Source organism: Canis lupus, chromosome 26, assembly GCF_048164855.1.
Source record: "Canis lupus baileyi chromosome 26, mCanLup2.hap1, whole genome shotgun sequence".
Classification (NCBI taxonomy): Eukaryota; Metazoa; Chordata; class Mammalia; order Carnivora; family Canidae; genus Canis; species Canis lupus.
Window position 1 is genome coordinate 23,092,404 of NC_132863.1, and position 17,429 is coordinate 23,109,832.

A 17,429-nucleotide genomic window follows, 5' to 3' on the forward strand; every position below is an offset into this window, starting at 1 on the left:
TTCCTTCAGCTATGTTCCCTCGGAAAAGAATTTCTGGCAGTGGAAGGTATGAGCATTTTTCTTTAAGGCATTGGATGCTCAGCCTGTCCCCCAATCCAGGTGGGTAAGTTCCAGCCTGCTGGTGCCAGAGCACACAGCATACCTCTTGCCCATGTCTCTAGAGGGTCCACACTAAGATTTCTGAAAAGTGGCTGCCTGGACAACACAGCCAACAGATTCCTCCCAAACTCCAGGCTGGTGGCTGGTTTCCTCCTCTCCCCTGAGTGGGACATTTCTCAACATCGTAAAATTTACCTTGTCCCACCTCCTTTAAAACTGATTGTTTTAAGTTAACTTATAAAAATTATACCCCCCCAAAAAAAATTATGCCCAGCAACATAAGTAAAGGAAGAAATTGGGGTGAAGGAGAAAATTAAAATATGATAAAACAAAGCCTAGGGTGAAGACCATACCCTGAACCCAGGCTCTAAACTTGAAAGACAGGTACTCTTGTCAGAGTGACTGATACTGGTGTGGCTCTGAGTTTCTAGCAGCTAAAGCACAAAGAAAGCCAGACTTGGTGCAACCTGGTGCACAATTTATAGGCCACACAGTCAAGCCAACTGGTAGCTATAAGTTGCAGCCAGAGAGATTTCCCCAAGGCCCCCGTGGAAGGAACACTACTGAAAGGCATACCACATCTTCATAAAACATGGCCCACATGCCTAGGAAACATGTTCATAGGGCTTTTTCTTATAGTAGTTGTATTATCGGCCACTGCGTTGCTTATCCATTGATTCTGCAAATATTTATTGAGTGCCTGCTGTGTACAAGGCCCAGAGTGAGAAGAACAGCTGATGATCCCTGCCCTCAAGGAGTTTCCTATTAATTGGTGGAGATGGACACCAGTCAGTCACACTGATAAATATGAAGTTACAGTCTGGGAAGTGCTATGGAGGCAAGGTATAGCACCAGGAAAGGATGAAAGAGCCAGCCAAGCTAGCATGAACCTCTACTCCTGCCCATCTCTAAAAGCAGCACCTCCATCTACCTCACTGTTCTACTCGACCCTCCAGGCACAAGCCCCTGGAGTTGTCCTCCCTGCTCTTTCTCCCAGACAGCCCCTCAGCACCTCCCACATCTGCCATTCCAGAGCAGATCTGGAATCTCACTGCTGCTCTTCACTTCCCTCCATCTCCCAGCCGAGAGCACCATCCTCTATCCACCAGACTGTGCAGTGCCCTCCTCACCAAACTGTTTGCTTCCACCCTCGCCTTGTCTTCCACGCAGCAGCACAGGGATCCTCTCAGACCATCTGATCATGTCACAGCCCTGCCCTCAGCCTCCAGTACTAGCCTGTCTCACCCAGAGGAATCTAGTTTTTCTAATGGCACTGCAGAGTCTCTTTCCCTCTTACCTTCCCAGCCTCCTCTCCTGACATTGCCCCTTTACTCCCTCAGCTCCAGACTCACAGGCTCTGACTGTTCCCCACACACATGAGCAACATTCCTACCTCAGGAGCTTTGCACCCACCCTTCCCTCTGCCCCAAATGCTCTTCCCCCCTCGAGTACCCTCACAGTAGCTCCCTTACTTCGTTAAGGTTCTACTCCTGAATGAGGTATCTTCCCATTGAGAGGCTGTCACCAGCCACCTCTCTAAAAGAGCAGCTCTCCTCTCTTCTGTCTCCTGGCCCTACTTTGCTTTTCTTCTAAGTACCCATCACCACTTGACAACATATTGCATTTTTGTTTCTTTTGAGATTCTTTCTCCCTTACTGGAACATGAACTCCATGAGGGCAGGGACTTTAGGCCTTTTTCCTTGACATATGTATGCCCAGCTGTTTATACAATGCCATGCACATAGTAAGCAGTCAGTAAATGTGAGCTGAATTACTGAGATGTGGTTGTATCAAGGAAAGCTGCTCTGAACTGAGAGCTGAAGAAAGAAGGGTGGCCTAGATGAGGAGGGGAGAATGTTCTGGGTGGCAGGAGAGTATGTGCAAGGCCTGCTGCCAGTGGTGGGGCTGTGGCACAGACAGGGCCCTGCAGGAAGGCCAGTGTGGCCACAGCATGGAGAAGGACAGCCAGCGTGTTGTGAGCTGCAACTGAGAAGGTCCACAGTGGCCATTGCAGGTGCTGAGGGCCGAAGTGAGGGTAAAGGCCTTGAGCCTCTTGAGTGTGGCTTTAAGCAGGGGAGCAATGTGGGCAGACAGGCATCTAGACAGATTCTGTAACCATCTCCTTGAGAGTGCCTGGTGCCTCTGTGCCCCATACCACAGCACATGATTCCCTCCCAGCTGGTAACGCTCAGGAAAACAAATTCAGGAAAGGACGAATGTGAAGGGATATGGCAAAGCATTCCCAGAGTCCAGAATTCACAGTAGTGACAGGTGGCTTTGGAGCATAAGAGAGAACGTTTCTTAGTTTCACTTGACAGACCAAGAAGCAGAAGGCAGGTCCTGCTGTCACCGCTTCCAGCCATCACCACAGGAATACTTATCCAGAAGAGCATCATGTAAAGGATGGAGCTGGGCACAAGCAATTTGTAACTAGTGTGCTTGGAGCCTTGGTGGCTGCTGTGAAAAAAATCCCTAGATTTTTGATAATATTTCCAAACTTGGAAGAGTGCATTCTGAGATTCAGGTGGCTCCCTTGGGACATTGCACTCCAGACTGTCCTCCCCCATGATTCTCTGCCAGGGCCCTGAGCACAAACATCCTGCTTGTCTCCAGATAATGGAGCCACCAGACACCAACATACAGACTCTTTTGGGAGTGCATCTGGGGGGCCTGAGGTTCCTCCCTTTTTCTCTATAGCCACAGAAGGTAGAAGGCCCCTAGCATTGTCTAAGATTCCTGACACTGTTCCCTAGCTCCAAAGGGGTGAGACCAACCTCCAGAAGGGAAGCAGGGACTCTGGTTTCCTCATAGCCACTGGCAACCCTGACTTCCTGTTTCTTTTTTTATTTCTGCCTCAGATATTCTCCCAGGAGTACATCAACCTCTTGCTGTCCATGTATTTCTTCGTGCTGGGGATCCTGGCCCTGTCCCACACCATCAGGTCAGAAGGCATCTCTGCAACATTTGAAGCAGCTTTCTCAGGAGCCAGTACAGGGTCCTGGATGAGAACATGACCTTTGGCGTCATTCAGAGCCAGGTTTGAATCCTGGCTGTAAAACCCAAGAGCATCTTTCCCCTGTGTTACACCGTGGATGACCTAGAACAGGAACTGTAACCCCTGCAGGACCCAGTTTCCTTACAAGGAGTAAGAGTATCCAGTGGGTGTTTCCCCAACCACGGTTGTTAGGAAAGTTACTTGTGAACAGTAACCTGACATCACTTGTCACCGTGCTGAGATGGGTAATACCAGTGCCACCTGCCAGATGTTGTAGGCTGTTGTGCACCAAGCACTAAGCCTATCTTCTCATATGTGATCTTATTTCATAATGAGAGAGAGGCAGTGTAGTGAGAAGTTAGCAGTACAAGCTCTGGAATTTGATTACCTGAATTTGAATCCAGACTCTGCTACTTAATAGCCCTGTGACTTTGGGCAAGTTACTTAATCTCTCTGGCCTCAATTTCCTCACCTGAATGTGGAGGAAGATAATAGAACCTTCCTCATGAGTCATGGGAAATCTTTCAGCGCAGTATCTGGCACCTAATATGTCCAGTAACTGTTAACTGTCATTGTTACTATTATTTCCTGTGCTAACCTGTCAGGTAATTTATTGAGGTTAGCTTTTGCTTTTAATTCTGTGTTATCTTCTGAAACTGAAGCTCGAAGAGATTAAGAAATTTGCTAGGATCACACAATGGATAAGCAGCAGAGCGAAGATTCAAACTCAGATCTGAGTGGCCCTAGGGCCATGTTTCTTCCCACTGCCACCCTGCTCAGACTGCCACATGCTTGTGTGTATTCAGTGGGGATGAAGGACCTAGGTGAAGGACCCTCAAGGAACTCTGCTATGAGCATGATGAACAGGCCAGGTCTCCATGCGTTGTAAACATTTGGCATCCCTAGCCCTGCTTTTCTAAATAGGAGTTGTGTCCCCAGTCCACCCCCAAGTTTGTGACTATGAGAGCTCCCCACCTGTTTCCATTTGGCTCCTGAGGTGGTATAGCGTCAGGTTGAGAACCACTGACTGAGAGATGGCCGACAGACCAGGGAAGTTCCAGAAGGAATGTAGGAATGTAGCTTGAAGTCAGCTTTGAGGCGTGGGAAACCTGAAAGAGACATGAAGGAGAGGAGAAAGCCAGGAACTAGAAGGTCTGTGTGCAGTGAGGGCACAGTTGGGATGGGATCTTTCTGCTGTCGTCAGAAAGCTGGAGAGGAAGCACCAGGCCTGCTCACAGAAGGCACTGAAAGCCAGTTGAGTTTGGCCTCTTCTTCGAGGCACACTGGCAGGACAGTGTGGTTAATCAAGAGCATGGGTTCAAGAGACGTTGACTTTATGACCAAGTCCTGGCCCTGCCAGCTGTATAGTTTGTGTAAGCTTCTCAAGCTCTCTGAGCATCAGCTTCTTCATCTATAAAATGGACACACTCTGAGCACCTCCTCTCTATGGTGTGGGAAGGATCAGGGGAGCCACGGCTATAACACAGCTGGAGCACAGTGTCAGGCACACTGTGAGTTGTGCTTCTGGCCCAAGGTCACACAGCTGGGACTTGAATTCTGGTCCTTTGACTGAGTTCAGTGTTGTCTTCAACTCTACCTGCCCTTTACCCACAGAATCTTGTTCTGGCCATCTTAAAAGAATTTTAGTCCAGCCCCCAATCCTAAAAAGTGAAGGCTCAGAGAACCTACCTGAGTGACAGACCTGCAAAATGGTTAGCAGACCCAGCCTCAAAGGATCTCAAATGCTGATTAGGATTCCCCTCGACCATCCTGCCCCTGCATCTGCACAAGGCTTGAGATTCCCAGGCCTCCTCATGGCCCAATCCCCACCTCAAAGAACCTGGTATATTTTATCTGTCTTTTAACTGATTCATAAATTTGACTGGTAAAAATTGTTGACAGAAATAGAACCAAGAGCAACTGAAACTACACATAGTAAAATATATTAGTGACTAAAACTTAACAGATGAATCATTTTCTTGATAAAATTAGAGCACAGTGTTTGTCCTGGGAAAACCAGACCTCATGAACACAATGGATGACCATGAGCAGGAGAGACGCTCCCCACTGTCCTATGAAAAATTTCATATGAACCAAAAATGGTAGGATGACAGAAGTTGGTTTGAAAAATTTACATGGAATCAGATGTGCGTAATTTTAGCAAAATGGGAAGAGGGCATAATTTGATCATGTTATTTAGAAAGTTGAGCCAAAAATTAAATTTATTTTTCTCCTTCAGTCAAATCCAGTTTTCTTAAATACTTTCTCAAAGAAAGTCTACAGTGTAGTTAGAATTTCCATGAGCTGTTTATATGCACAGACTTGGAGTCAGACCTCCATCAGGATCCAAAGGGTCTGAAGGTGGGATTCAGGGAAGGTGAGGCTCTGAGGGCTTGTGTGACCACCGGGATGCCCAGCTGGTAGGGGCAGCGGATATTTTGAGTCCAGGTCTGTCTGACTTCGCAGCCCATGCTCTTCCTGGTTTGGCGAGAGAGAAAAGGAAACAGTTTGTAGAGGGTGGGCTGGCCGCCCCCTCCCAGCAGTCCTCTGGTCCCCAGAGGACTGGGTGGGGACAGACCCGCTGATGGGCTGGAAGAGCCCAGCCCCAAGCCGAGTCAGCCCCACATGGGGATTCTTGTGGATCCTTCCACCCCCGCCAACCCCCAGCCTGCCGCCTACTTTCCCCTCATGCAGCCACCAAAACTGGAGCCCATGCCAGAACCCTTCCTGCCAAGGGAGCCTCAGCTTATTTTTATCATCTCTGAGCTCACACCCCATTCAGCTGACCTTTAGAGGGAAAAGGGCCTGTGAGGCCAAAATCTGCCACCCCAGGAAGAAAAGGTCAGTTTCACTGACCCTTGCTTTCCACTCCCAGGGGAGAAGGGCACCAGGATGTGGTTTCCCAGCAGGAAGCGGTGACCTTTAGGTTTGATGTGAGCCATTGAGGGCTAGAAAGAATCTCTGCCTGCTACAGAGCCACCATTTACCAACTGCCTCCTAGACACCAGGCCTGCCCTGGGTGGGGTGAAGGTGAAAAGACCAGATCCCTACCCAAGTTCAGGGTCACCAGCCAGGTTGCTTGACTCTTGCTCTGTGTTTTCCAGCAACCCTTCCTTTCTCGGGATAACCAAGTCATCAGTCTGGAGACTTCTTGCTTGAAGTAGAAGCTGCAGTTAAGTTTACAGGCTGCCAAGCATTCATTTAATCCTCTTAATAACTAAGAGAAAGATATTATTGCAGTGTTCCAAATGAGGAAACAGTTGCACAGAATAGTTAAGTAACTTTCCCACCGTCACACAGCTAAATCAGTGGCAGAGTCAGGATTTGAATCCAGGAAGTCTGGCTCCAGAACCCATGCTCTTAGCCACGGCACTGGTTCAGAAGCTAGGCGTCAAGCTCCTGAGGGAGAAGCCAACCTGCAGTGAAGTGTTTATCTCTCAGGCCTTTTCTCTGCCTCTGCCCACACACTCTAGCTTTAGGCTTGTCCAAAAGTGATTCAGCAGACTGAGCAGAAGTAGCTTCCAGCCTCCTCTGTTCCAGCTTCTGCCCCCCACCTCTTCAGAGCCCTCCTGTGGAAGCCCACTCCCGGCTCTATCCTTGTGCCCAGCACACTTGTGTTCACAGAGCTCTCTCGTTCATGCCACAGCCCTGCAGACGGGGAGGCTGTTTGACAAGTGGAGAGACAGGCCCTGAAATAGTTCTGAACTCCACATCTTTCGCCAGCCCCCAGGGTCTTAGCAAGGAAGCTCCCTTCCTCTCCCTCTACTGCTATGCCTGGGAACCTCTTGGCCTTCTATGTTTACCTGCCAGTTGGGAACACCATTCTGGATGTGCCCACATCCTCAGTCATTGTCAGTCTGATTCGGTGTTGCCAGCTGCTTTTGAGCTGAGGCTCTGGACAGGCACCAACACTGATGGACACTTAGAATTTTTATGTCCCTGCTGTGGGTCCAGAGTTGGGCTCAGCCTCTCCCCTGCCTTCTCTCATACCTTCACATCAAGCATTTGAGACAGGTGGTACCATTATCCCCACATACAGCTGAGGAGATGGGCCACTGAAGTGACTTGCCCAAGGCCACACAGCTGGCATACAGCAGAATAGTCTCCAGGGCTGAGCCTCCTGCAGAGCCAGGCTGGGCCAGTAGGTCCTGATTTGATCATCTTTTTCAAAGGTGATCCAGAAAAGAAAGTTTCTCTTCCCTCCCTGGCCAGGGCATAGAGTATACTGGGTAATCGGAGACTGTTTTTCTAGAGATGAGGCTAAGCCCATCCTGAGCAGCAGAGGCCTCATGGAGGGAGTGAATGTCCATGATTCATCATCTAGCTGATTGAATCCAGCTGAGCTTATCAAAAACCCAGGCCTGACAAATCATGGAGTGGAGGGCAGGCAGTAACCATCAGGTCATCTGACTTGATAGGTCTGGAAGAGAGTCCAGGAATATGCATTCTTGACAAGGGACTCTCATAGATCATAGAGACAGTGCACGGACCAGGCTTTGGCACCCATTACTGTTTTAAAACTGCATTTTACATGAAGTCTGGCCCTGCCTTTTTTTTTTTTTTTTTTAAGATTTTATTTATTTATTCACGAGAGAGAGAGAGAGAGAGAGGCAGAGACACAGGCAGAGGGAGAAGCAGGCTCCATGCGGGGAGCCGACGCAGGACTCGATCCTGGGTCTCCAGGATCAGGTCCTCGGCCAAAGGCGGCGCTAAACCACTGAGCCACCCGGGCTGCCCCCTGCTTTGTGTTTCTTGAACAATAACCAGGAGGCAGTGCAGAAGCACTGAGATTCCAGAGACCTGTGTTTGAGCCTCAGCTCAGATGGGGAGTCAACTCTGGGCAGTCACTTACTCTCTGAGGGCCTCTGTTTCCAATTGCAAAATCGGGATGATACCTCCTCCCCATCAGGGCAGCTGTGAGGGTGCCGGGAAGTAAGAGATGTGAGTGGGTGCCTCCAGGGTGGTGTTGGGCCTGTGGGTGCTCGCGGGGACCCTGTTTGCCAACTTGCTTTGTCTTTTCCTTCCAGCCCCTTCATGAATAAGTTTTTTCCAGCCAACTTCCCAAATCGACAGTACCAGCTCCTCTTCACACAGGGCTCTGGGGAGAACAAGGAAGGTCAGTGCTCCCTGCATTCCCTGGTCTTGGGGACTTCCCACCTCTATTCCCCTTTGTCTCCAATATCGGGGCTCTCCAATAGAGCAAGTGATGGAAAAGGTGGGCTCTGGAATTACATTCCCTGGGTTCCCATCCCCGCTCTGCCACTGCCTACACTTGGGACTCTGGGTGAATGCCTTTACCTCTCCAAGTCTTGGGTGTTTTTGTTTTTGTTTCATCTGTAAAATGAAAATGATAAATCTAGTACCTCTGTCACAGGCCTGTTGTTAAGACTGGGAATAAGTGATGGGGGGAGCACTCAGCACACTGCCTGGCTCGCAGTAGCACCCAGTAAAGCTGACTGTCATAGCTCCTTATTTCATACCTGTTTTTAATGTGATCACTCTCCCACTTAAGATGTGGAAAGAGAGGGTGTGGTTCTTTGGCTTTTAAAAAAAAATAAAAACTATGGGAACTTGGGGAAAGCCTGGGCTTTGGGGATTTGTCCACATATGTGTTCGAGGACTATAACAGGATTGGCAACGGCTTGAGCAAATGGAAGGTATTTCTTGCATAAAAGTCTAATAAGCTTGTGAGTGTCACTCTGTTATGGGTGCCTGCCACATTCTGCCTTATTCCTAGGGAACAGTGACTTTATGTCTTTCCTTTTTGCATCTTGAGTGCATCTGTGCCTAAGAGATGATCGTTGAATTTAAAAAAGAAAAAAAAAGGCTAAGCTTGTACCACAGAGTGGTTGGGGTCTGAGATTCCATCTGCCTTCTGCTCTGCCACCTTCAGGTGGCCCTTAGACCCAGGAGAGTGCATTACCACTAGATCTGGGCCCATTTAGCTACAGGGCAAGCCATGAGATGTGGCCAGGAGCTAATTGCCCTCATGTCCAGTCAGAAACCACCAGGGTACTTCCTGAAACCAATGCTACACTATATGTTCACTAACTTGAATTTAAAAAAAAAAAAAAAAAAATCACCATGGTGCTGTTACCACAGAGAACAAAAACTGGGGCCCACCAGCAATCTGTTGGACTCTGGAATCTGAAAGAAGTGGCTGTGCTCTGTAACTGTGGGCAAACCCTACCAACTTCTGGGCTGCCTCACTAGGAAGTTTGGAAGTGATGGAGAATGGCTATAAGAGGAATGTCCACCACAGAGCTCCCCATGGGAACACTCAGCGACCCCCTCCTGCTTTTTCTCCAGGCCTCCAGATCTTACCTTCTTCCTCTTCCTCTTCCTCCTTTGCTGGTGATGTAGGTCTGCCAGCAACCTTCTTGGTTTTCTTTGGTGGCAAAGTAGAAAGATTTCTGAATGGACTGGGACCTAACTAAAGACCTGGCTCAGTAGCAGCTGGCATTGATTGAGCACCCCCTGTGTTCCAGGCACTGTGCTGAGTGCTTTGTAAGGACCATCTCACTTGCTCCCCAAAGTAGCCCTATCGGGGAGGTGCTGCAGTCCCCTTTTTATAGAGGAGGAGACAAGCTCAGAGCATCCCCCACGGTCATGCAGAGTCTGTGCTTCCAATACCATGGACCATCTCCCGCTGACCCTGCACCAGGCCTCTGTTCTCTCTGGGCCTCTAGTCCCTCCTCTAGGAAATTGGTGTGGGAGGGAGGGGGATGCTGGGAAGGCTCTGGCAGTGCCCACAGCCATGCCCTCCTCCGTCCAGGGGCTGACAGGTGGGAGGGGCAGCCCCGCCCCGGGGAGTGGACTTACCCGGCCTCTCTGCCCAGAGATCATCAATTATGAGTTTGACGCCAAGGACCTTGTATGCCTGGGCCTGAGCAGCATCGTTGGTGTCTGGTACCTGCTGAGGAAGGTAAGGAGCCAGGGCCTGGGGAGGATGGGGATTCAGGGGCATGGTAAGCAGACAGCCGATCTCACTCCCACCTTCCCCCAGCACTGGATTGCCAACAATCTCTTTGGCCTGGCCTTCTCCCTTAATGGGGTGGAGCTCCTGCATCTGAACAATGTCAGCACTGGCTGCATCCTGCTGGGCGGACTCTTCATCTACGATGTCTTCTGGGTGAGTCGGGCTGGGACACAAGGGATCCCTTGCTGCCTCCGTCCCTGTCTCTCTGGTCCCAGTGGCGGTCATCTGATGGAAGGCAGCTACCTCAGCCTAGAAGTTGAGGCCCCAGAGCAGCTCCTCTATGGGCCTACTTGCCCTCATCTGTGAAACCACTGAAAGCAGATTTCCCCTTGGCTGAGAGCCCTCCCTGTACCCCATGCCTTCTAGCCACCCTTGCCTCTTTCTCCCAGTGGCCCTGGCAGAGCTATTCCTTTCCTGTGTCTTCCCAGCAAGTGAGTTGAAACTCAGAGAAGTTCAGGCACGAGTGGTTAATGCTAATGGATGAGCCCAGCCAGGGCACCAATCTGAGGACAGAGACTGCTGTTGGCAGCACACTCTGGCACACACTAGCCCTAGGCTGAGGGGCATGCTACACTCACTCCCGACAGGCACCACTGAGGGCCCGAGGTCAGGCACCTTTCCCTGGCCTCAGACAGCCTCTTTCCCCCTTATATGGGGGTGGTGCTGGAGGACTTTATCTCCAAGGAGGAGCAGAGCCCTGAAGGAACAGGAGGCCTGGCCCAGGCCATCAGAGGCTCTTTCCAGCTCCTTCCATTTGCCCCGCTTATTGCCCAGATCCAGGAGCCCCATGAGGTATCCATGTGACCAGCGTCAGTGGCCACCTGATCTCAACTTCCCATCTGCTCTGGAGCACCTCCTTACCCCCCGTCCCACCATGAATCTCAGGCAGCATTGCATCTGGCGTCCCAAGGACAGGGTGGCTCAGTCAGATAAGTGTCTGACTCTTGGTTTCAGAACAGGTCATGATTCTCAGGGCCTTGAGATCGAGCCCTGCATCAGGCTCCAGGCTCAGCCAGGAGTGTGCTTGAGTTCCTCTCTCCCTCTGCCCATCCCACATGCTCACTCTCTTTCTCTCTCTCTCTAAAATAATTAAGTGTTTAAAAAAGAAAGAAAGAAAAAAGGAGTTCCTAGGACAGCGTTACTTTGCCACCTCGTCCTCACCTCCCTCCAGACTCCTGTCTTCTCCTCCTAGGTATTTGGCACCAACGTGATGGTGACAGTGGCCAAGTCCTTTGAGGCACCAATAAAATGTAAGTGACCACATCCACTATGAGGAGCCCCTCTGCTTCCACCTCGTGGTCCTGCCCCCCTCCTGGTTTCTGTTTTGGTCAGTACCTCTCCCTTGTCTCTTCCCCATGCATCTCTTCCTCCTCCAGGCTGTCCTGTGTCTCCAGCCTGGTTTCCTTCCCCTCTTTGAGTCATCTGGCTGTGTTCCCACACAGCCACCCTCTGCCCAGACCCTGGCATCCTTCCACCTAGTCCCACTATGATATGATGCAGGATGAGCTGGATGGGGTGGAGCAAGCACAGAATGGGCTTCTAACACAGCCTGCAGTGGGGCACACAGGGGCTCTCCAGGAAAGGAGTTTCTACACTGAGGCCCAAAGCCTCTCACTAGGTGTCTTTAGCACCTAGCCACTGGTGCAGTCTGTCCCACACCCCTCACGCTGCTCAGGTTTTCTTCTTCCTATAGCTACCCATTGTTTATAAAGATGAGCAAATCCAGGGACAGGCATCTAGGCATCAATAAGCAGTGCAGAAATGTCATCTCACACTGAGGCAGAGAACCTCAGCAGTATGTTACCAGCCCTCACCAAGACCTGGCTTGCTTCAGTGTCCACCCCACCATCTTCAGCACGTCTGCCTATCCCTTCTGCTCATCACCTCATGGTCCCAAGCTGGCTGCCACAGCTCCTAGCACTGACTCCTCATGCAGCTATGTCCAGAGCAAGAGAGAGGGAACTTTGTGTTTCTCTCATCAGAGAGGGAGGTTTTTTTCTCATAGGCCCAAATCCAAACTGGTCGTCAGCAAGAAGGTGGGAAAAGCATGATTAGCTTTGAGTTTAAGGCTCAGACCACTCAAGAATCCCCTCCTGGGATCACGAGACCCAAAGAAGAGGATGGAATGAGTCAGGCTGATAGCAAGAAAGGAGAGAGTCCTGTTGGGAAGGCTTTGGTCCTAAGAACCAAACTCCGTGGGCACTGGGCAGCCAGGGTAAAGCTGGCCTCAGCAAGGAACAACTGTTCTCAAACTCTGGCTCTCCACTGCTTTAGAGAGGCCTCGATGAGCCAGACAGAGGCTCCTGGCTACACCCTGCTCCCAGATGCTGTGGTCCCAGCTCAGTGACCCCAAGGGAAACAAGTTTCTGCCAGCTTTGTCTTGAATAAACAAGTGGGCCCATGAGCCAGGCTCTCCTGCTGGGGAGACAGAGGATCACGATGGACAGGCCTGGGTCGCTGCCCCCCTCAGTGTCTGGAAGCAGAATATTTGAATTGGCAGCCCCCCAGAACCAAGGATGTAAAGCAAGGCAGTTCTCCAGCAGGAGAACAGATGCTGGGCCAGCCAGAGCAGCAGCTATTCCCCATGTGCTATGATAGATGAAGCCAGCCAAGGTGCCAGGAAAGCTTTCATGAAGGATGAACACATGTTTACCAAGGAAGCAGGGGCAATGTGGGCCTTTGAAAGAGAAAGCAGAGCTTCGGCAGAGGGCAAAGGCAGGGAAATGCACAGAGGGCCCTGGGAACAGAGAATCAGGGAGGGAACGTGGCTGAGTTTAGGGGAGCAGCAGAAAAGAGGCCAGATTTGGGAAGCCCAGAGTGTCAAGCCAAGAAGCCTAGACTGCCCAATGGGCAGTGAATGAGCCATTGGAAGGCTCTGGAGAGGGCAGTGACACTATTATACTTGGGTTGTAGCGTGGGTAGAAGGCCCATTGCTCTCCACTGCTAGGCGTGGAGCTCAGGCAGGATAGCAGTGGTTAAGTCAGGCTGGCTGGACTGGTATCCCAGATCTGACACTTGCTGGCTGGATGGCCTCAGGCAAGAGACTTCTCCTCTCTGGGCCCTGGTTTTCACATCTGCCCCTCGGAATTTAATGGTACCAGGATCAGGAAGATAGAATGAGAAGATCTGTAAATCACTGACTGTGCATTCATGGCGGGGAGTAGTAGTTGAGGAGGGGTATCTGTGTGTTCATTAGGGAGGCACAAGCTTACCTAGAAACCCCAGTGTACCTCTGTTTGCATATCACTGGCCAGAGCTGGGTCATGTGACCACCCCTAGCTGGAAGGGAAGTCAGGAATTCAGGGACTGGGGTTGTCCAGATGCCCTAGCCTTATGCTACTTGATCCATCACCCAGGAAGGCTGTCCTGCCCAAAGTCAAACTGGATTAGTAAAGAAGGCATGGAGTGACAGTTAACAATGCGTGCAAATCATCTGATTCTCACAACTCTGTGGGGTCAGTTCTGTTGTTACCCATTCACAGGTGAGAAAACTAAAGCACAGATCCCCTAAGTAACCTGTACAAAGTCACACAGCAGAGCCAAGATTCAAACCCATGCATCTCACCGTGAGGCCCACACCTAATGCTCTTCTGCTTACAAGTTGCCATGGAGGGGTGCCTGGGTGGCTCAATCAGTTCAGCATTTGCCTTTGGCCCAGGTTGTGATTGGGATCCTGGGATCAGCCCCTGCATCGTACTCCCTGCTGAGCGGGAAGCCTGCTTCTCCTTCTCCCTCTGCCCCTCTACCCGCTTGTGCTCTCTGCTTCTCTTGTGCTATCTCTCTCAAGTAAATATTTTTTTTTAAAAAGTACTATGGATGAGATCCAGTTACAGCTACCTCTTGCCATAACTGGACACAGAAGAGGCATTTTTCTCCATCTACATTTATCTAAACAAGTGGGTCAGCATGATATTTGAGTGAGGGCCTTTAGGTAAGGAGTTTGTAGGAGTGTGACCTTTTTTCCTTCAACACATCCAGGAAGTGCCTCTAGCCCGGGATCTCCCTGTTGCAGATCAAGGACCACCCCCTGCCCCCACCCCTGCTGTATTGAGAGGGAAAGCCTATTAGATGTCAGCACTGCGTGGGCTCTTTGATCTCTTTCATACATATGGCTTTAAGGTAGATCCCCCTTCACCAGAGGGTTCCATAGCTAGCAGAGAGCACTAAAATGGTGTGCTATGTGAGTTCTAGCTCAGTAAAGGCAGTCAACCTTTGATCTAGTTGATCCTAGATTCTTCCCCCTCTAACTAGCTGTGGTTCCAGATAGAGACTTTGCCCTTCAACCTGTCACCATCCTCATGCCTCCCATCCCACCCCCTTAAATGCAAGTGTGTGAGTTTCATGCAACAGGTGTGGGGCTGGGAGGCACTCTGAACCCGGCTCTTAACAATTCCTCGTATCCCTGCTTCCCCCCACAGTGGTGTTTCCCCAAGACCTGCTGGAGAAGGGCCTCGAAGCAGACAACTTTGCCATGCTGGGACTCGGAGATATTGTCATTCCAGGTGAGCCAGCCAGGGTTGGGGCCCACAGTGCAGGTGGTGGAAGGACCTGAAGGGAGGAGAAGGACGAAGACTACTCTGACACAGCCTCGCCACAGTGAACAGGGAAGGGAGGGGCCAGGCGATTCCGGACACCCAGCCCCAGGTCAGCCCCGGGTTTCAGCCCACATAGAACAGCAGTCATGCCAGGCCCTGAGTCGGGCAGCAGGGGGACAGCAGTGAGCAAGACCATCCTCGGAGCTTCTGGTCTCACTGAACAGACATGACCCAAGAACAGCAGAAATAGGTGTCTGCGACAGAAATACATTCTGTGAAAAACACATCTCATGAGCCTTCTCACACATTCCCTCCCTTTGCCAGTGTTTACAAGTAGTCCCAATATGCTGGCACTGCCAGTCCCTGTGGTCCTCCTGCCCCTGTTACAGGCAGAACATGCCTGTGTATGTGGACACGGGGCACCATGAGCATGGGCTTCTGTACTCCTGGCAAAGGGACATGGGACACATACTTGCTTGTCCACATGAGTTGACCTCTGAACTGCTAGTCGGTGCATCTGTGGCTGTGGGCACAAGGTCCCGGGGGCCCACAGCCTCAACTGGCCTTGGGGCACCAGCAGCGTAAACTACTAGTCAGAAGACTCGGTAAAGCCGAGTTGCTGCTGTAGGTCACTGTGGTAGCTGAACCTCAGATGTGTGTATTTGCGGATCCAGGCCTGGTGACAGGTATCCAAAGGACACGCTTGTTCTTGTTACAGTCCAGAGGCTCAGAGTCCAAGGATTAGAAGCACCCTGGTGCTTGCTTAAAAGAAGAAAATATGGAACAAATGAAAAGCCAACCTATTTTTCACTCTAAGAGGCAATAACAGTTCTAATATCCTGGGATGATACCGACACTTCCATTGTGACACTTGGATTTTGTGTGGCAGCGAAAGAGGTTTTTTCCTCAGCCGAGGAAACTGAGGCTCAGAAGTAAAAGGACTTTCACAACTTCACACACTGTTAAGGGCCAACACCAGGCCCAGCCCAGGTTATCTGTGTGCAGAGAATGCCTTCACTGTCAGAAATATCCTGTAACAGTAATGCCAGTAATAGGATGATGATCACCACAGCGGCCATGTGTCAGGCACCTGCCACATGCCTGCCCCTGTGCTGAGTGCTTCTTGTATGTTTGTCTCTTTGCTGCTCTTAACAGCCCAGTGAGGTATAGGGTGTTTCCATTTTACAGATGAGTTCACTGAGGCTCAGATGCCAGACTTGCTCAAGTTCCTGGGCACATGGGAGTGTGGTCTTGAACCCAGGACTTTGCATGACTTGTAGTGCTGTGTGGCTGGGAGAAACAGCTCCATCAGACAGAAGAAATTGAGTCCCAGAAAGCACTCAGCTCACTCACTATGCCAGGCATGGGCTGCTCCAGGCACCCGCACAGACTTCCCCAGTATCCTCGTTGCTCGTGGTTCTGCACTTGTGGCATGCACAGGACACCCACCACTGCACATACCTACGTATCTAAGTCTTCAAGTAATTTCTGTAGCTGAAAGTTGATGACACCCTCACGGTGCCCCAGAGATATTCTTCAAAGAATAGATTCCTGCAGACTATTGTTTTGAGGACCAGATGCGTTATTAAAGGTGAAAGCCCTTAGCAGAGCTCTGACCTCTGCATTAGTTAGAGAACAGTGTAGATAGAATTCAACTGCTAGGGGAACGCTGCATTCCCAGCTTTGTTTCCAGAAAGGCAGCATTTGTCTTCTCTCTCCACCTACCATCTCCCTACTCATACACAGTCTCAAGGTCTCAGGGAGGACTAAATCCCTTCTAATTTAAAATCAGTCGTATGTTGAGGCGCCTGGTTGGCTCAGTCAGTGGAGTGTGGGACTCTTGATCTCAGGGTTGTAGGTTAGAGCTCCACATTGGGTGTAGAGATTGCTTAAGGATGGAATCTCTTTTTTTTGTTTGTTTTTTTTTGTTTTGTTTTAATTTTTTTATTTATTTATGATAGAGAGAGAAAGGCGCAGAGACACAGGCAGAGGGAGAAGCAAGCTCCATGCACCGGGAACCCGATGTGGGATTCGATCCCGGGTCTAACCAGGATCGCGCCCTGGGCCAAAGGCAGGAGCCAAACCGCTGCGCCACCCAGGGATCCCAGGATGGAATCTTTTAAAATAAATAAATAAATAATGAAATAAAATGAAATTAGTCATGTGCTGCCAGACAGACACAGATAGACCCAGATGGTGTGGCATGTGAGCAACATACAGAGGCTGGCCTGGTTGGCTGGGTCTCAAGGACTCTTGGGCTTTTGGGGTGTCTGGGCTGGGATTTGAAATGCCAGTAGGAGCGACACCTGGGTGCCTCAGCGGTTGAGCACGTCTGCCTTCGGCTCAGGGTGTGATCCTGGAGTCCCAGGATCGAGTCCCACATCGGGCTCCCTGCATGGAGCCTGCTTCTCCCTCTGCCTGTGTCTCTGCCTCTCTCTCTCTGTCTCTCTCATGAATAGATAAATAAATCTTTAAAAAAAAAAGAAAAGGCAAGAAAGAAAAGAAATGTCAGTAGGAGTGCAGTGGGTGGACAGAGTTAATCATCTTCTATATTGCCGGAGAGCCTTCCGATGCTCTTCTTGCTCCTACTCCTCCCTCCAACCAAGCAGTTGCCACATGGGTTGTTTTCATAATCTGGCTAGGTTGTTCCCCTGCTTGGAATTCTTCCTTGTGTTCCCTTACTCGGAAAAGAGACTCAGTTCCTCCTCGCGCCCCATGGCCCTGTGTGGCTGGTCCACCACCTGCATCTCCTGCTCTGTCCTACAACCTTACTGGCTCCTTGACCTATGCCACATCTCAACCTGCTCTTTCCTTGGGTCCT

At 50.5% G+C, this 17,429-nt stretch overlaps 1 protein-coding gene across 9 annotated transcripts in view; it reads left to right on the forward strand.

Annotated features, from left to right (window-relative positions):
• The window catches only part of HM13 (histocompatibility minor 13), a 40,961-nt gene that overhangs the window by 12,223 nt on the left and 11,309 nt on the right, over positions 1 to 17,429 (forward strand). For 5 of the 9 annotated variants that reach the window (XR_012018466.1, XR_012018467.1, XM_072800463.1 and 2 more), the window contains 6 exons: positions 2,958 to 3,040; positions 8,122 to 8,210; positions 9,934 to 10,019; positions 10,101 to 10,226; positions 11,266 to 11,323; positions 14,492 to 14,575. Coding sequence is in view for 6 of the 9 variants with exons in the window: in XM_072800463.1 (XP_072656564.1) it covers positions 2,958 to 3,040; positions 8,122 to 8,210; positions 9,934 to 10,019; positions 10,101 to 10,226; positions 11,266 to 11,323; positions 14,492 to 14,575 (526 nt within the window). In the remaining 3 variants the exon portion in view is untranslated. Of the gene's footprint in view, positions 1 to 2,957; positions 3,041 to 8,121; positions 8,211 to 9,879; positions 10,020 to 10,100; positions 10,227 to 11,265; positions 11,324 to 14,491; positions 14,576 to 17,429 lie in introns of all 9 variants that reach the window. The other 4 variants (XR_012018465.1, XM_072800462.1, XM_072800465.1 and 1 more) reach the window with 1 other exon arrangement.